At 62.1% G+C, this 18009-nt stretch overlaps 2 protein-coding genes across 2 annotated transcripts; one reads left to right on the top strand and one right to left on the bottom strand.

Annotated features, from left to right (window-relative positions):
- The first annotated feature begins 418 nt into the window (after positions 1-418).
- Positions 419-9707, top strand: ABHD8 (abhydrolase domain containing 8). The gene is made up of 5 exons (XM_030466601.1): positions 419-738; positions 5186-5951; positions 6499-6669; positions 6818-7034; positions 7694-9707. Exons 2-5 carry the CDS (start codon positions 5194-5196, stop codon positions 7841-7843), a joined length of 1296 nt encoding a protein of 431 aa, XP_030322461.1. The 5' UTR covers positions 419-738; positions 5186-5193; the 3' UTR covers positions 7844-9707.
- Positions 9708-14627: 4920 nt separating this feature from the next.
- On the bottom strand, positions 14628-17764 carry BABAM1 (BRISC and BRCA1 A complex member 1). Its single transcript, XM_030466603.1, is given in 11 exon segments — positions 14628-14879; positions 15106-15126; positions 15128-15193; positions 15291-15420; positions 15858-15882; positions 16231-16309; positions 16392-16429; positions 16432-16511; positions 16636-16694; positions 16911-17232; positions 17698-17764. Coding segments are annotated over 10 exon segments (1023 nt in total). The 5' UTR covers position 17232; positions 17698-17764; the 3' UTR covers positions 14628-14675.
- Positions 17765-18009: the final 245 nt, after the last annotated feature.

Here is an 18009-nt window from a genome sequence, read left to right as displayed (position 1 = left end):
GGAGGAGGAGGAGGGGAAGGAGGAGGTGGTGGTTTGGGGTGTTCCCAGCAGAAGTCGGGACTGCAGCCCCCCCCGACTGCCAAATAAATCGATCAGTCAATAAATAATGAATAAATAAATCAATAATAAATAATTAATCATCATTATAAAAAGCCAACAACAAACCCGAGACATTCCCGTGTTGCTGTTTGGTCCTCCCTTCCCACCCACCCCCCCCCCCCCATCCCCATCCTTCCCCACTCGTGGCTCCTGGGATGGGGAAAAAAACGGGAAAAAAAAAAAAAAAAAAAAAAGGGAAACGGGTAAATCACCCTCTGGAAAAAGGGGCAAAAATCCAGGGCGAATGCTTGGGCTCCTGAGTGGCGGCTTCCAGTGTCTGTCACGCCCAGAGCCCTCCTCCTTAGGAGGGATTTAGGGGCTTCCTATGGCTGCAGGCGACAAGGACAAACAGCACCCCCAAAGCGCTGCGATGGGGAGAAGGGGCAAGGAGAAACCTGGGGGGCTGCAGAGCGGCTGAGCTGAGCTGAAGGGATCCCCCCATCCTTCCCCCGGCAGATAAACCCCCCCCCAAAGAAAAAAACCCAAAAAGATGTAATCGGAGGAGGTGGGAAGCCGAGCAGCCCGCACAGCTCCCGCACCGCTCCTCTCCCCCATCTTTTTTTTTTTTCTTTTTTCTTTTTTTTGGGAAATTTCCGCCTTGCCTTTGCCATCTCCACCTCCCGAGCATCGATAAATGAGGTGAGCATCCCCCAAAACCCCCTCCCCATTTTTGGGGGGGCAAAAACCCGCGTGGACGAAGGTGCCTTGGAGGGGGGGCAGGGGGAGAAATGGCCAAAAAAATTGGGGGATTTGGGTCTGGGGGTTTTTTTGTTTGGTTTTTTTTTTATTCATTTTTGGGGTTGCGGGTTTTTGTGGGGTTTTTTTGGTATGTGTGTAGGTTTTTTTGGTTTTTTTTTTTAATTATTATTTATATATATATTAATTTTTTTTTTCAGAAGGGATCTGAAAGGTGTTACACAGGGTGGGAAAGGGGAGGGAGAAGGGGACCCCATCCCTTGGCAGCGATTTGGGATGAAATAATTCCGTGTTCTTCAGCCCCGGATCGAGGGGGGGGGAAGGGGGGGAATCAAAAACCTGACAAGGGGGAATGAAAAAACTTCAGGAATGGTTCAGGAATGGTTCCGCTCGTGATGCAATGGCAGAAACCATCGCTGGCTCTGCCCCAGGAGCTGCTCCTCCTCTCCTGCCTCCCCGATCCCTTTGGGTTTTCGGTGGGAAACCCAGGGAGCACCTGCCCGGAGCAAGGGGAAGGATTTCTGCAGGATTTAGTTGTTATTTATTTCTCTGGTTTATTTTTGCTGCTTTCTCCTCCTTCTCTCCCAATGGTTTTTCCCACCAGAGGAATCCAACCTTCCCTTCCCGACCGCCATCCCTTTGGAATTCTGAGCGCTTTGGGAAATGAAGGAGGAGGAAGGGAAAAAAAAAAAAAAAAAAAAAAGGGGCGTGGGGTTTAAGAAGGATTTGGGAGGTCAGACCCAGGTTAACTCCTCTCTGGGCATTGCATAATCTTTTGGTTTGTAAAGTCGTTTTTTTTATTATTTTCTGAGGAAGAAAAGGTCTTTATTTTATTTTATTTTATTTGTCTTTATTTTCTTTTATTTGTTTTTATTTTATTTTACTTTATTTTATTTTATTTTACTTTATTTTATTTTATTTTTATTTAATTTATTTTATTTGTTTTTACTTTATTTTCATTTCACTTCATTTCATTTCATTTTATTTCATTTCATTTTTCCCTTCCCAGCTGCCTCCAGCACACCCCATGTCTCGCCCCCCCCTCCGGCCCCGCCGTGCAGGTTTTTTGGGGTTTTTTTTGGCTGATCACGTTTAATTCCCAGCAGTTTGGCGTCTCCCAAAATGATGGGATCGGGAAGGAAACCCCTTGGGGAGGATTTCGCTTCCCCTCGGGGAAAACGCAGCCCGAGGAGCCTCCGTGCTTTGCTCTTTGTACCAGCGAGAAAAAAAAAAACAAAAAAACCCCAAAACCCCCAGAAACCCCCAAAACCCCTTCCTGCTGACTGATTCCCGAAAAAAACCATTCCCATGGTGTCAGGAGGGGAGGGAGCCAGATCGAAGGGATAAATCCAGGTGTTTCCCACCCCCTGAGAGGTTTTTTTTCCCATCTTCCTGCGGGGATTTTGTTTTACGGGATTAAAACAAAGCAGCGTGGAGATTTATTTTATTTTATTTTATTTTATTTTATTTTATTTTATTTTATTTCCCTGCATGCCGGGAGCTCCAACATCCCGGGTGCTGCGGTTTCCCCGGGAATGAGTGTCCAAGGGAAGCTGGGAAAAACACAGGGATGTTTTCCCCTTCCCCACGCGTGTCGTGTGTCACCCGTGAGCCCCGCGGGGACGGGAGCAGAGCTGACAGGTCCCGATCCCACAGATCGGGTGGGATCCGGGCTGCAGCACATCCCAACCTCCTCCCTCCCGGCATTCCCAAGGAATTCGGAGCCGTTCAATCCCTGCTGCTCCCCGCGAGGCTCCAGGGAGGTTTGGGGGCTTTTAGGGGGGGTTTGTGCTCCACTCTCGGCTCTCCTGCTGTGTCCCCCGTGGGCTCTGTGTCCCCCGTGGGCTCTGTGTCCCCCAGGGGCTCTGTGTCCCCTGTGGGCTCTGTGTCCCCCGTGGGCTCTGTGTCCCCCGTGGGCTCTGTGTCCCCTGTGGGCTCTGTGTCCCCCGTGGGCTCTGTGTCCCCCGTGGGCTCTGTGTCCCCCGTGGGCTCTGTGTCAGCCCTACATGGCTTTTTGTCAGGATCCTCGTGGAGCTTTCTGCTCTCCACTCTGCCGCCTTGGATCTCATCCTGGTTTTTCCCAGCTGTGCCACGGGGACATCGAGCTGTGTAAAATCTGAGGCTTTGCAGCCCCAAGTAGGTCACCAAGTTGGGTTTATTTGGGTTTATTTGGGTTTATTTGGGTTTGTTGGGGTTTTTTGCCCTGGGTTGTTCCCGGTGGCAGTGGGGAGGGTGAAGCTGGAGGACTCCCCATGGAATCCCAAACATCCCTTCTCCACTGGGAGCAGGTTTTTTCAGGACAACCTCATTTTTGGGGGGGTTGGGATGTGGGTATCAGCTTGGGGTTGATGCCATCCAACTTCCCGAGTCCTGTGCCACCCCCTCAGCCTTGGGGACCCCCATGGGGTTCCCCCCCCCCCCAAACTTCTGCTTTACATAAGCTGTGCTGAAATCTGCAGCAGTGGGAAGGAGCTGGGATGGAGGGGATGCAGGGAGGAGGGGGGAGATGCAGCTCATCACCATGGTAACCAACATCTTTGCAAAGTTCTTCCCATCCATCTGGTTCCATTTCCAGCCTTTTCTTCACCTCCAGCAGGAGCTGCCCTTGATGTTTTCTGGCAGACGCTGTAGGGGGGGGGGGTTTGGAGGGGGCTGGTGGGAGGTGGGAGACGGGCAGGGCTTCACCTCCCAACCCCCCCGAGATGGAGTCTGAGATGGAATTGAGATGCTGAACCCCCCCCCTTCCCTCCTGAGCACAGCACCACTGGGATGGCCGGGATCCATCCGGAGCTTTCTCAGCTGCAGGGATTGTCCTGGAGCCCCAGCTCCAACCTGGGTGCATCCAAGGGGAGCCTGACCCCATCCTGGCTCTTGCAGAGGGATCCAGGCTCCTTCTGGTGCTGGTGGGTGGCCTGAGCCTGAGCCCCTGGATCTGTCCTCAGAGCTCCTGACTGCCAGAGCCTCAAATCAGAGCAAAATCAGTTCTGGAAGTGGAGGGATAAATTGAGTTCATCCTGAGAAGTTCAGCAGCCTGGAGGAGCTCTGCCCAGAAGTTGTGTCCAAGCCCCACAGAGACCCTTAGCACCTTGGGACATGGAGATCAGAGGCAGAAACAAGTCCAGGTCTCAGGGAACCAGAGCCAGGGCAGGTGCAGGATGTGACCCTCCCCAGCCAGGGGCAGAGCTCCTGGGGACTTCAAACCTGGGGGCTCTGCCTGGTTTTCTCCTTTCCCTCTGGATTTTCCACCAACACTGCCAGCTGGGGGAGGAGGAGCAGCCCCAGCACATCAGGAGCCATGGACCTGACCTTCCCTCCACCTTCCAGCCAGGGCTCCAGCCAGGCTGGTGCCCATCTCCTGAGGCTCAGCAGAGAGGATTGATCCCTTGCCAGCATTTGGACCTGGATTTGGTTTCTCCTTTCTCAGCTCCCTGCCCTTGGATGGCTCCCTCGGTGCCGCCGCATCCCGCACGGATGTGCTGGTGGCCAGGAGAGGAACGGGAGGCCAGGAACGAGCTGCAGAGAGCTGGGAAGGCTGTGTCCCACCTTGGGGACACCTTGGGGACCAGGACCACCCGAACACCAGCTTTGCTGCATTTCCAGCCCTTTACAATCCAGCACCCAGAGCCTTGTGTGGCTGTGGGGCCACTATCCCCAGCAGAGCAGGGCCAGGATCAAAGGCTTCAGGATCAAAGCCGAAGGGTTGGCACAGCTCCCCGGATAAGCTGCTCCCTCTTTGCCAAGGGAAGGGTTCCCTGGAGCACACAGACTGGTTTGAACTGGGGAAAGCCACGAGCCAGAAGCTCCCAGCAGAGCATCCCTGGGAGCACATGGTGTGGTGGGCTCTCTGAGCAGGGCACAGCCTTGGCTTCCCCAAGCACAGAGAAGGATCAGATCCATGGAAAAGGGCAGGCAGAGCTCTCCCACAGGGATCTGGCTTGGTTCCTGCAGCCCAAGTCGCCCCTTGCAGTGCCAGCCCCTCTGCACAGCTCTGGCTCCATCCCTCTCTGCCCAACAGCATCAATAATTCACTGAGTTTGGCTTCATCAATAATAACACAGCTCAGGCTGCCAACCAGGGGAGGCAGAGACCTCCCCAGACCCCTCTGCACCTCTGGGATGGCATCAAACTCTGGTCCCAGCACCGATGCTCCCGGTGTCACCAACCTTTCCTACCTGGCATCTGCTCCTACCTTGGCCAAGCTCGGTGGTCCCCACGTCTGTGACCTCCTCCTGAGCTCATCTGGAAGAACAAATGTCATGGAATGAGCCTTGGGGACAGCAAGGACAGTGCCACAGCCTCCTAGTGTTGGACTGGGGATGTGGGGAGGGAGCACTCACTGAGTGCTCGGAGCTTTTTACTCACCCCTTTCCCCTCCCTTTCTTGCCTGCAGGGACCAGAATGCTGACCAGCATCACCGATGGCTTCCTCTGCTGCCTGATGGGCAAAACCACCAACGCCGTGGGGCCCCTGGACAGCCTTGAGGCCAGCAACGGCTACAGCTTCATGGAGGTGAAACCCGGGAGGATCCTCCGGATCAGACACAGCACACCCAACCATCCAACCCCTCCGGAACCTGAGGAATCCCCAGCCGAGGGCCCGGAGCGGGGCACGGTGCATTGCAAAAGGAAAATCACCGTGTACCGCAACGGGCAGCTGGTGATCGAGAACCTGGGGGATTCCGTCCCCTCCGAGATCCTCCACTGTCACAACGCCTCGGGAGAACCCAACAGCACCGTGGAGCTGGAGCTTTCCGAGCTGGCTGCCCAAAGCCCGGCTCCGGGACCTGCCGGGACTCCGGGTTGCGGGTCCCGGGCTGCGGTTCCGACCCCCGCTGGCAAACGTCGGAAACGCAAACCCAAAAAAGTCATCAACATCGACTGCAAGAAACAGATCACCAGCTGCAAAGGGACGCACCGAGACGTCGTCCTCTTCTTCATCCACGGGGTGGGAGGCTCGCTGGATATCTGGAAGGAGCAGTTGGACTTTTTTACCAAGTTGGGTTACGAGGTGGTGGCTCCCGACCTGGCCGGTCACGGCTGCAGCTCAGCTCCCCAGATTGCTGCTGCCTACACCTTCTACGCCCTGGCAGAGGACATGAGGGCTGTTTTCAAGCGTTATGCCAAGAAGAGGAACATCCTGATAGGGCATTCCTACGGGTAAGGGGCTAGGGGGGTCCCCGGGCACGGATTCACCCCCACTTTGGCACCAAACATCCCAACGAACCCGGTGCTTTGGTGGCTGAGAAACAGAGGAGGGGTTGGGGGGGTGGGGGGTTTCCTGTTCTGGGTTGATCCCTCAGCTCTGATCTCCCACATCCTCTCTGGGTGTCCCTGGGTCCAGCTAATCCCAGAGCCCATCCTCAGGCAGGGAAGCTGGAACCTATAAATAGAGTAAACCCGGGAAAGTCAATTAGGTGAATTCTAAGCAGGGAAGAAAGCAGAGAGAAGCCAGAGCCCAAGGCTGGCTGCTACCTGGGCAGGATTAGATCAGGACAAGGCTGATCCAGGCTGCTGAGCACTCAGGGGGGGTCCCAGCACCTCATTTTTGGTCTGCACAGGAGTGAACCCTCAAGGCTCAACCTCTCTGCCTGGGCTCTGCCCGGGGCTCCCCTGCCCAAAAAGGGGGAGCACGGCTGAAGTGAGGGGGTGTAAACCAGGCTCTGGCCACAGCCCCCACTCCCACCACCTCTGTGTCCTCCCCCAGGGTGTCCTTCTGCACCTTCCTCGCCCACGAGTACCCAGACCTGGTCCATAAGGTGATCATGATCAATGGGGGGGGTCCCACGGCGCTGGAACCCAGCTTCTGCTCCATCTTCAACATGCCCACCTGTGTCCTGCACTGCCTCTCCCCGTGCCTGGCCTGGAGCTTCCTCAAGTGAGTGACACTTGTCCCTTGGGCCACCCTGGGGACATCCCCAGCGAGGGCAGGGACACCCCCGCCTCCATAATTCCCCCCCTAACTCCCATCCCAGCACCATTCTGAGGCTGAAGGCACCAGAGTGGGTGACTCCTTTGTCCCCCAGGGCTGGCTTTGCTCGCCAGGGTGCCAAAGAAAAGCAGCTGCTGAAGGAAGGCAACGCCTTCAATGTCTCCTCCTTCGTGCTCCGGGCCATGATGAGTGGGCAGTACTGGCCCGAAGGGGATGAGGTTTACCACGCCGAGCTGGCTGTGCCCGTCCTCCTGGTCCACGGCATGCACGACAAATTCGTCCCCGTAGAGGAGGATCAGCGAATGGCTGAGGTAAAGGGGGGGAGAGGCTGGGGGGGCTCATCCCGGGGGCTGCTGCCACCACCCACCTAGAGGAAAGGTGGGGAGGAGCTTTTTAGGAGAGTGATGGGACGAGGAGGAATGGCTTTTGTTGGGAAGAGGGGAGATGGAGATGAGATTTTTGGGAGAAATTGGTTGCTCTGAGGATAAGGAGCCCCTGGTTGCACAGAGAAGCTGGAAGAGACAGGGAACCCCTCTCTCTGCCTTCCAGCAGAAGGTTGGGGGCTGTCTGGAAGGGTTTGAAACACACCCAAACATCAGGAGCTTTGAGCCACACCTGGGTGTGGCTCCCCTGGGTGTGGCTCCCCTGGGTGTGGCAGCCTCCTCTGCATCCAGCAATTCCCCAGTTACCCCAACTGGACAGTCACCAGTAGCCAAACTGGCAGTGGGCACAGCACAGCCCTTTCTGAGGAGGCTCCATGGGCAAGCTGCAGACCCTCCCCCCAATTCCATGAGCCCCTGTGTGCCCAGGTTGCCCAGAGGAGCTGTGGCTGCCCCATCCCTGGGGGTGTTGGGGGTTGGAGGGGGCTCGGAGCCCCCTGGGCTGGTGGGAGGGGTCCCTGCCCATAGCAGGGGGGTTGGAACTGGGTGACCTTCAGGGTCCCTTCCGACCCATTCCATGCTCCCCGCAGATCCTGCTGATCGCCTTCCTGAAGGTGATCGACGAAGGCAGCCACATGGTGATGATGGAGTGTCCCGAGACGGTCAACACGCTGCTCCACGAGTTCGTCCTGTGGGAGCCCGAGACGTCAGCTGGGGACGGGCAAGGAGAAAAGAAATAAAAGCATCGAGGAGGCGGTGACCGGGCTGCTCCAATGGGAGAGACGTTTCGGAGAGGAGGAGGAGGAGGAGAAGAAGGCTTTGCAGGAGCGGAGGGATGCGGCGGATGCTGCCCTCGCCGGGAGCTCAGCTCCTTTTCTTTCCCGGCCCCGTCGGAAGATGACGGTGGAGCTCGGAGGCTCCCCCGGGGCAGGGATGCGTGGGGCCAGCAGCGGGAACACGGCAGACCCGGTCCCTGTCCCCTCGGGGATGGGACCACAGCCGCTGGAGCGTCTTCACCCTCTTTCTTTGTAGTATTCTTGTCCTCCCGCAGCGACCGCCCGGGGAGGGAGAGGAGGCGGCTGCGGGGAGCTGGGTCCCACCCGCAGCCAAAGGGGAAGAATTCTCAAAGGCTTTTCTGAGGAGAGCGCGTTGGCTGCAGCACCTTCCCAGCCAGGGCTGGAGGAGCTGAGCTGGGATTGTTTCAAGGAGGAGAAGCCAAGAGCTGCGGGGCCTCAGCCGCGGGATTTTGCTTCTGTGAGCCCCGCAAAAGCCACCGCGGGAGCCACCGCTGTCGCCGGCAGCCCCGCACGGGGCGTCCCGCACCTCCCGCTTGCACAGCTCGGCTCTGCCTGGCCAGGAGAGGAGGAGCAGGAGGTGACCCGAGTGGCCAGAAGAACCGTGGGCTCCCACGCCCCCGTTGGGACTCGTGTGGATGTGGCGGGGAGGACAACGCCAGAGCCGAGCTCCCCCCCCCCCCACCCCGACCCAGTGCCACCCTCTGTGCTGTCACATCCCGAGCCACCATCGCTTTCGGTCCCGCAGCGTTGGCTTCTGCAGAACCCTCTGTCCCCTCCTGTCTCCTCGGAGCCATCCTCACCACCCAGCCACCCCCCCAGTCCCCCTCCCCCAATATCCGATCCACTCGCTCTTCCCCAGCTCCTCCACTGTTCCGGGACCCCCCAGCACTCGGCTCCCGGCCCACATCCCCGTCAGGATCCCACCACCCACTCCAAGATTCCCATCGCTTTGCCCGACAGTTCCTGGATGGATCCCCGAGGGCTCAGAGCAACGCGGGAGCAACCGAACCAACTCTGCGGGGGTGCTGGCCAAAGGAAGACCCTCCTGGAGACCCCCCCTCCAGCCCCTCCCTCTGTGCTTCACACCCCTCTGCCAGCAGCCGGGCAGGACCCAGAAGGTACATGAGAAGTATCAAGGGGGGGACCTGGGTGCCATCCCGGGGGGGCTCCCGGCCGTGTTGGGGGGTGGGAGCCGTTCACTGCTGTGGTTCCCCCTTTTCCCCCCCCCCCCCCATCTAAACCAAAGAAACAGCCCCCCCGGAGACCTCACACTTGTCCCAAGACCCCCCCCCTCTCTGGCCCCGTTCTCGAGGGGCTCTCACCGTGACCCCCCCCTGCAAGGTACCTTCCCCGAGGCTGAGCCCCCCCCCCTCCTCCCTGTAGATGGAGAAGAGGAAGGGTCCTTCCGAGCCAGCCCCGACATGACGGGGACTCCGTGTGACAAGTGACAATCCCCCCCTTGGCCCCAGCGCTGGGGCTGAGCTGCCCCCTGCCCCCTAATGAGAATTTTAACCACCCCCAAATTCAGATCGTTCCCCAAATCCCCCCCCTGCTCAGGGGACACAACCGGGGGATGCAACGAGGGTCCCCAGAAATTACACCAGACCCCAAATCACGGTTCTACACCCTCCCCCCTCCCCAAATCAGCTCCAGGTGACCGCGGGTGCCCGGCCACAGCTCTTAACCCTCTGTTTGCCACCACGTCGCTTGTCCCCAGTGTCGCTTGTGCTGAGGCTCCGTGTGTCCCCCCCTTCCCGGCCACGCGCTGTCCTGGTGCCATCCCACGCAGTAAACCCGTGTTATATTCTCAGCTGCCTCCGAGCTGGTGATGGGGTTGGGAGGGGGGGGCAGGGAAGAGGAGCTGTCTGAGAGCACGGCTGAGCAGAGACTCCCGACTCGGATGTCTGACTTAAAAAAAAAAAATAATAACACCCCCTGCCGGGATTTATTTATCACCTTTTTAGGGGGAAAAAAAAAAAAAGATAAAAAAAAAAAAGAAGATGAATTCTCGCCAGTGTTCACGACATAAAACCCAACCCAAGAGCCACCTCCTGGGGGGGTTGGGGACACCCTAGGGGATGGGAACACTCGGAACCCTCATGTCCCCCCCTGGATGTCCCCGGGCCGGAGCTGCCGCTCGCCCTCAGCCAGGAAGATGCTCATGGCCCGGTACAACATGTGCACCCCCAGCTGCCGGCGTCTCCGGGCTGGCCAGCTGGCTGCCACCCCATAGCAGTGTCCCTTCCGCTGGTTGGTGAGGGTCTGCAGCCCTGGAGGGAGGGGGTCAGCATCCACAGACCCCGCCCCCCACCCTTCACCAGCACCCCCAGGGATGCAGGCAGCCCCCTGCCCCCCCAGTACCCCCAGAGATGCAGGCAGCCCCCTGCCCCCCCCAGCCCCCACTCCCAGGCAGTTTTCCCTGCAGGAGAAGGTGATTTGGGGAGGGGGGGATTTGTGATTGTACCCAAAGAGACACCCCTGCGTGCCCCAGAGGGGGCTGCATCCCCCCCAGCCCACATCCCGGGGCAGAGCACCATCTCCCTCCCCCCACCCCCCATCCCAAGCCCCTCACCCAGAGCCTCCACCAGACACCCCTCCCGTGTGTACGCCTCAGCCGGGACGCAGCTCTGGAAGCAGAGCACCGAGACGATGCCCTGCCCGCTCTCCCAGATCTCCAGGATGCGCCGGACCTTGGGGCAGCCCTGGGGGGGGACAAAGCTGCCATTGTCACCACCTCCCCCCACCCTGGCTCCAGCCCCTCCTGCTTTCCTCCCCTTTCCCCATCCCACCTTCTGCCTCCCCGCCCGCTGCTGTCCCAGCGCCTCGGTGAGGTGACAATAGGGCCGGCTCCGTGTCCCCTTCCCCACGTAGAAGATGGCTTCGATGAAGGTCCTGAAGCACTCAACCGGGCTCAGGTGGTTGGACCGCAAGGGCAGGTTCTGGGTGGTTCTGAGAGTGCAAACTCCCAGGTTGGGGTGGTTTTTTGGGGGGAGAGGGCTGAATGTGCCCCTGGAGTCCCCTCTCGGAATTCCTTGGCACAGGGGACACGGGGGGGGCCATGGTGTGGCTCTGCCTACCTGGGGTCAAGGAGGAGGTAGTTGAAACTGGACTTGACCACCCCTTCCCGCCAGCGCCGGTTCCGGTCCGGGCGCTCGAACTGTTGGATCAGTGCCAGCTCATCCCGGGCACAGTCGGGGATGTGGCCGGTCCGTAAAGCAGCCACCAGCTCGGGGCTGTGCCCTGGAGTGGCCACAGCAGCATCAGGGACCACCATTGGGTCACCAGGGACCACCAAGGTCACCAGAGCCCCCCACCATCCCCATGCCAGCACCTCAGAGACCATCCGGGTGGGCAGGGGGGGTCCCCCCGGGGCTCACCCGTCATTGTCCCCTGGTGTCCCCGTGCCAGCTCCTCCAGCCGCCGCAGGTAGAGCCCCCTGGTGAGGGGGGTGACGGGTCCCGGGTCCTCCCCCAGCGCCCGCAGCTTCCTCCGCAAAGCTTCATCCGAGAGGTGCGGGGGTGGCACCGCACTCACCTGCCCACCCTGGACCCGCGTGACCTCGGGGCTGAGCCCCTCCGTGGGTGCCTGTCCCTGCTCCTCGTCCTCAAGCTGCTCCTCCCAGCAGTGGGTGCTGCAGCTGATGGGGGTCCCCGGAGTCACCGGGGGGCTGCCGGGCGGGGGGTGGGGGCTGAAGCTCCCGGGGGGTCCTGGGGGCTGGCCTGTCCCTAAGGGTGGGGGGTCCTGAAGGCCAGAGCCACCCTCCAGCACCCTGCCAACCACACAGGGGGAGTTCTTGGGGTGACCGTGGCCCCCGGGGACCAGTGGGACAGTGGGGCTGGAGCCGGGGGGGTCCTGGGGGTGACCATGGTCCCCAGGGGCCAGCAGGATGGTGGGGCTGGAGCCGGGGGGGTCCTGGGGGTGACCATGGTCCCCAGGGGCCAGCAGGACGGTGGGGCTGGAGCCAGGAGAGTTGGTGGCCCCCAGGGGTGAGGTGGGGTCTCCAGGCAGGATCTGGGTGTCATCCGAAGAGTCTGTCCCCTCTCCATCCTCACCCCGAGGGGTGACACGGTGCCCCGAGGTGGTGACAAGGTCCCTGGGGACCCCCCCGGGCTGCTCGGAGCCGGGGGGGGTCTGCGGGGCATCTCCAGGGTCTCGTCGAAGAGGGAGGAAGAGGAGGAGGAGGGGGGGGGTTGAGCCGCAGTGCGGCAGCCTGGAGGCGACTCCTGGTCCGGGGGGTGACGTGGAGATACCTGGGGGGGTCCTGGCCCCGGGGGGTGACATCCCAGTGGCCACGGGCTGCAGGGGGGTCTTGGGGTGCCGGGGAGGGGGGAAGCCCGGAGGCTGCACGCTTGGAACTGAGCACCCAGCTCCCCCACCCCTGAGCCCCCCGGGTCTGCCCTCCAGCTCCCCCCCCAAATCCGGGGGGGTGACGGGGGGCGACTCCCCGGTGACAGCGCCATTTGGGGGAGGGGGTTTCCCCCGCTCCACCCCCCCTGGCTCTGGGCTGGGGGGTGCAGCAGTGCGGGACCCCCGGGACCCCCCGGCCTCGCTGGGCTCCAGGGACTCCAGGGCGCTGACGAAGCACTCGGTGTCACCACTGCTGTCCCAGGCTGCTGCGGTGCCACCCCCCGCCCCTGCCTCGGGTCCCCTCGTCCCCAGGTTGGGGACAAGCGGGGGGGCACTGCCAGGCGCCGCCCAGCCCATGGGTGGTCCCTGGGGGACAAGGGGACAGCGCTGAGCAGCAGCCCCCGGGATGTCACGGTCCCCAAGGCTCCGGAGTGCCACGGAGCCAGTGCAGGGCAGGGGAGCACTGGGGGGTCCCCGATGTCCCCCCTGGGGCGCAGCGCAGGGGGGGTCCCTGGTCCTTCCCCCCAGGGGGAGGCTTTGGGGACCCTCCGGGAGCTCAGAGAGCAGGGTGCTGGAGGCAAGGGGCTGCGGGGGGGGCACTGAGCCCCCCAAGAACTCCCCGGGGGGCCACGGGGGAAGGGAGGGGGGCTCCGGGAGACAGCCCAGAAAGAGCAGGGGCTCCCCCAAACCGCAGCCCCCCCCCCAGCTCCTCCAGCAGGGACCTGCGGGTGCTGCTCAGGGGTCCGTCCCAGGGGGGCCCGGAGCAGCCGGTGCCGTCGGTCCCGTCCTCGGTCAGGAAGGACACGGAGCGCCTGCAGCCCCCCGGGGCTGGGGACAGTGATGGGGGGGTCAGCGTTCAGCCCCAGCTAACAGCCCACCCACCCCCCCCCGAAAATGGGGGGCACCCCAGAGATCTCACCCTCGGCTGGGGGCGACCCCCGGGGACCCCACGAGGGCCACGCGTGGTCCTGCGGCTTGTCCCGGAGCTCCGGGCCCCCCCATTTCTTCAGGGGGAGCTGGAAGCACCCGCAGCCCCCTCGGGATGGGTCCTGGGTGGGTCTGGAGGGGGGAGCAAAGCTTCATCCCCCGCCCCCCAGGGGGGGCACGGCCGTCAGTGTCCCCTTGGGGGTCACACAAGCGCCAGCAGCCCCGCAGCGTGGCGCGGATCGGTGCGGGGGGGGGGGTAGGGCACACACACACTCCGTGTCCCCTGGCACTGGGATCCCCCCCCTGCACCCTGCAAACCCCCCCAGTGCCCGCACCGCCCTCCCTGGCGCTAGGGGCAGTGCCAGGGGCTCCCCCCCCATTCCCGGGATCCTGCATCCCGGGGTACCCCCAACCCCCCCCCTCCCCCTCCCCAATTGCAGCTCCTGTAGCGCTGCAACGCACGTGCAGAGCCCCCCGCGGGGCCACGTGACCTCCCCCCCTCCCTAATCCCCGGTGTCCCCCATTCCGGTGTCCCCATTCCCGTGTCCCCCATTCTCCATCCCCCCCCCCCCCCCCCTTCCCCGAATTCCGGGGTTCCTTTACGTCTCGCGCCGCCCCTCCCCGCGCATCCCGCACCGCGCAATGCGCACGCTGCCCCCTCACCCTTCCCCTTTCCCGCGTCTTCGAAATCCCGCGCCCCGCCACCGCCGCCGCTCGCCGGCTCCCATTGGCTGAGGAGGCGGCCAATAGGAGGCTGGGAAGAGAGGCCCCGCCCACCGACCCCGTTAGGTGTGATTAGCGCGCCCCCCTAGCGAGCGCTGCCGGTACTGCCCAGTGCTCCCAGTAACCCCAGTGCCTCCCAGTACCACCACCCAGTGGGCCCCTCCCCACCCCCGGAAGGTCCCCACCACGACACGTAAGCCCCCTTCTGTCCCCTTCCCGTCTAGGGGTACGCAGGATGGGGGAACCCCCCCCCAAACCCCTTCAGACCCTCCTAAAACACCCCCAGACCCCCAGTCCCTTCCAGCTCCCCCAAAAACTCCCCCTCAAACCCCCCCAAGCCCCTCCCAATCCCCCTAGACCTCCTCAAACCTCCTCCAAATCCCACCACCCCCCCCGAAAGCCCCCCAAAACCCTCCAGACCCCCCACAAATCCCCTCACACCCCCACCAAAACCCCACAACTTCCCCCAAACCTCCCACACCCCCAGATCCCCACCAATCCCCCCAAACCCCTCCCAACCCCCCCCAGGCCCTCTCAACCCCCCCCCAAGTCTCCTTTAACCCCCCCAAACTCTCCCAAAGCCCCCCCAAACTCCCCCAAACCCTCTCAATCCCCCCCAAATCCCACCATCTCCCCCAAAACCCCCAAGTCCTCTCAAAAACCCCCCATCGACCCCCCCAGAACCACACCAGCAAGCTCAGCACAACTCATTTCTCTTTCTCCCCATCCCTGGGTGTCCCCAAGGTGGGGGTGATGTCCCCAGGGGGTAGGGGGGGTGTCAGACGGTGGCCTCCCCCTCGGGGGTCTCGTCCCCCCCCTCCAGCAGCCCGTAGGCAGCGTGGGGCTGGCAGGGTCGTTGGAGGGGGTGGGCCAGGAGCTTGGCCATGCAGTTGTGGAGCTCCAGGGCTGGACCCACCACCCCCACCTCGTATTTGTAGTTGGTGCCTTTGGTGTCCAAGCTGCTGAAGAAGGCAAACATCTCCTGGAAAAGGGAAAAAAACAAAAAAAAGGGAAAAAAAATGAAAAGGTTGGGATGTTGGGGACCTCATTTCCAAAGAACCCCTCCTGGACCCAAGAAGACCCCATTTACACCCAAGAAACCCTTTCTGCACCCAAAAAAACCCATCCTGGACCCAAGAAGACCCCTTCTGGACCCAAAAACCTCCTCCTGGACCCAAAGCCATCATCATCATCATCATCATCATCACCTTCCAGCTCATCTTCTCCTCCATTCTCCTCCAGCCCGTTGTGGATGTAAACCACGTCGAAGAAGAAGTAGGGGCAGTGAAGCATCTTCTGTGGGGGAGACCCCAAAACTCCGGTTTTGGGTTGGGTTTTTTGGGGGGGGGGGACACAGAGATGGAGATGGTGAAAGGGGTCGGGGTTCACTTGCCTTCATCTGCTCCGACATGGAGAACTGGGGCTGGCAACTGGGTCGCCCAAAGACCAGGATGGTTCTGACCACGTAGGGGGGGGGGATGGTCTGGATGTTCTCTGTCACGGGCAGCTCAATCTTCTGCTGGCTGCACCCATGGGTGGGGGGGGGGGAGATGCTCAAGGACCACCCCCCCACCCTTCCCCTCCACCTCATTACAGCTCCAGCAACTTCTGACAGCACCCAACCCAGAACCCACCCCAGAACCCACCCCAAAACCTCCCCAGAGCCCCCCAAGCACCCACCCCAGAACCCCACCTGAACCCACCCCAAAACCCCCCTCAGAGCCCCCCCAGAACTCCACCTGAACCCCCCCAGAACCCCAGAAACCCCCCCCCAGAATTCCACCCCAGAACCCACCCAGAACCCCCACCCCAGAATCCCCCCCCAAACCGCCCCCCCAGAGCCCCCCAGCACCCTCCCCAGCACCACTTCGGGTACCAGGTTGGGGTGAGTTTGAGGGGGAGGAGGAAAAGGGGGGGTTGGTGGGTGGGAGCCCCCCCCTCCCCGTCACCCCAGACTCACATCAGTGTGAAGAGACCTTCCAGATCTGCAGCCCCAGGTAAGGAGTGATGGTGGCACAGGGACACCCACCCCTCCCTGGGGACAGCCCCCCACCCACCCCCTGCACCCAAGGGACCCCTCCTGCACCAAAAACCCCACCTGGACCCAAGAAACCCCACCTGGACTCAAGAGGACCCCACTTATTACCCAAAGAACCCCTCCTGGACCCAAGAAGACCCCATTTATACCCAAGAACCCTTTCTGCACCCAAGGAACTCCTCCTGGGCCCAAGAGGACCCGATTTACACCCAAGAAACCCCTCTTGGACCCAAGAGGATCCCCCCTGCCACCCAAGGGCCCTCCCTGGGTGCTCTCCCCCTGTCCCCCTGGATACTGAAGGATTTGCAGACCACGGTCTCCAGGTCGTAGAGGCAGCTGCAAACCTCCCGGGGGTCGGAGGTGAACCCCGAGAGCTGAGGGGAGGAAGGTGAGGGGGGTAAGAGGGGCACAGAGCCACCGTCCCCACCCCGTGTCCCCACCCCGGTCCCCGCTGACCCATGTGGCATCGTTGTTGACCACCACCAGGGCAAATCGTGGCTTTTGTCAATCTTGTGCTTGGTCCTCACAAACATCTCGATCATCTTCTGGGAGATGTTCAGGGCGTTGGTCTTGGAGCTGCCGAGGGGATGGAGCTCAGGGGTGGGACTGGGAGCACCCCCAGGGCACCCAGTGGGTGGGGATGGAGGAATCGGGGCCCCTGGAGGGGTCCTGAGGACCAGAGCCCCCCCCCAACACCCACCCATTGAAGGACTCCAGTTTGGGCAGAGCCATCTCCTCTGCAAGGTCCAGGCAGATGATCTGGGGAGAAAGGATTGGTGGGGAGGGGGTTGGGAGCACCCAAACTGGGGGTGGGATCACCCAAACCTGGTGGAGCTCAGGACCAGGTTTGGATGGGTCTTGGAACCACCAGGAACAGGATGGGATGGGTGGGATGGGGTGGGATGAACTTCCAGGTCCCTCCACCAACCCAACCCCTCTGCTCTGCAGCTTGGGCCCCCCCTGCCCCCCACTCACCACCTTCTCGGGGCAGTTGACCCTCGGGGTCTTCACTTGGACCTCGGGGTGGGTGGCGGGGCCGGGCCAGGCGGTGCCATCGGGGTGGTGGGGTGGGGGCCGGGGGGCTCTCGTCGGCGCTTGGCCGCCTCCCCCTCCCCCTTCGCTGCGGTTTCCCACGCTGCTCTGCGAGCTCAGGGCTCGGTCCTCGGCACCCTCGGGGTTGGACCGGGTCCTGGGTCGCGGTTCCGGTGCTTTCTCCTCCTCTTCCTCCTCTTCTTCCTCCTCCTCCTCCTCCTCGGCCGCGCTGCCCGAGGTCTCCATCAGACACCCGCGTTCCATCCTGGGGACACCGGGGGGGAAGGGGGCAGCACGGACCCCCCCACAGCCTGCCGAGACCCCCGACCATCCACCCATCCCCCCCTGCCCCATCCCCCGCTGCTCCCATCCATCCCTGCCCCATACATCCCCCCGACCCATACATCCCTGTCCTAATAGACCCCCTGCCCTATTAGTCCCCCCCAGACCCATAGATTCCCCCCCAGACCCATAGATCCCCCTGCCCCATAACATCCCCCCTGCCCCACGCCCCTCCCACTCCCCACGCACTCCCCTGCTCCTCCCACCCCCCTCTTGCACCCCTGCCCCACGACCCCCCCACTCCCCCTCCTGCCCACACGCCCGTGGACCCCCCAACCATCCATCCCCAGCCTCCCCCCCCCCACCGCCCCGTGCAACCCCCGGACACCCCCCACGCCCCCCCCGACTCCCCCCACGACCCCCACGGAGCCCCACGGCTCGCGCTCACCCGCTCGCGACTACACCGAGCCCCGCCCCGTACACCCGGAAGTAACGTCACGCGGGGGCTGCTGGGAGTTGTAGTTTCCGGACCCTTCCGGGAAATGGAGCCGGGAGGGGGGCACCCCGGGCAACCTCACCGCACCTGCACGGCACCCCAAACACCTCCCGCGGCACCCACTGAGCACCCCCTGCACCCCAAACCCCATCAGCACCCCGTCCCTGCACCCCAAATATCCGTGTGCCCCCCACCTGCCCCCACATGGCCCACGGAGCTCTGCCGCACCCCAAGTATCCATACACCCCCCCCCTGCACCCCAAA

This window comes from Calypte anna, chromosome 28, assembly GCF_003957555.1.
Source record: "Calypte anna isolate BGI_N300 chromosome 28, bCalAnn1_v1.p, whole genome shotgun sequence".
Lineage (NCBI taxonomy): Eukaryota > Metazoa > Chordata > Aves > Apodiformes > Trochilidae > Calypte > Calypte anna.
Note: the sequence above shows the minus strand (reverse complement) of the source record. Positions and strands in the feature narration are given on the sequence as shown.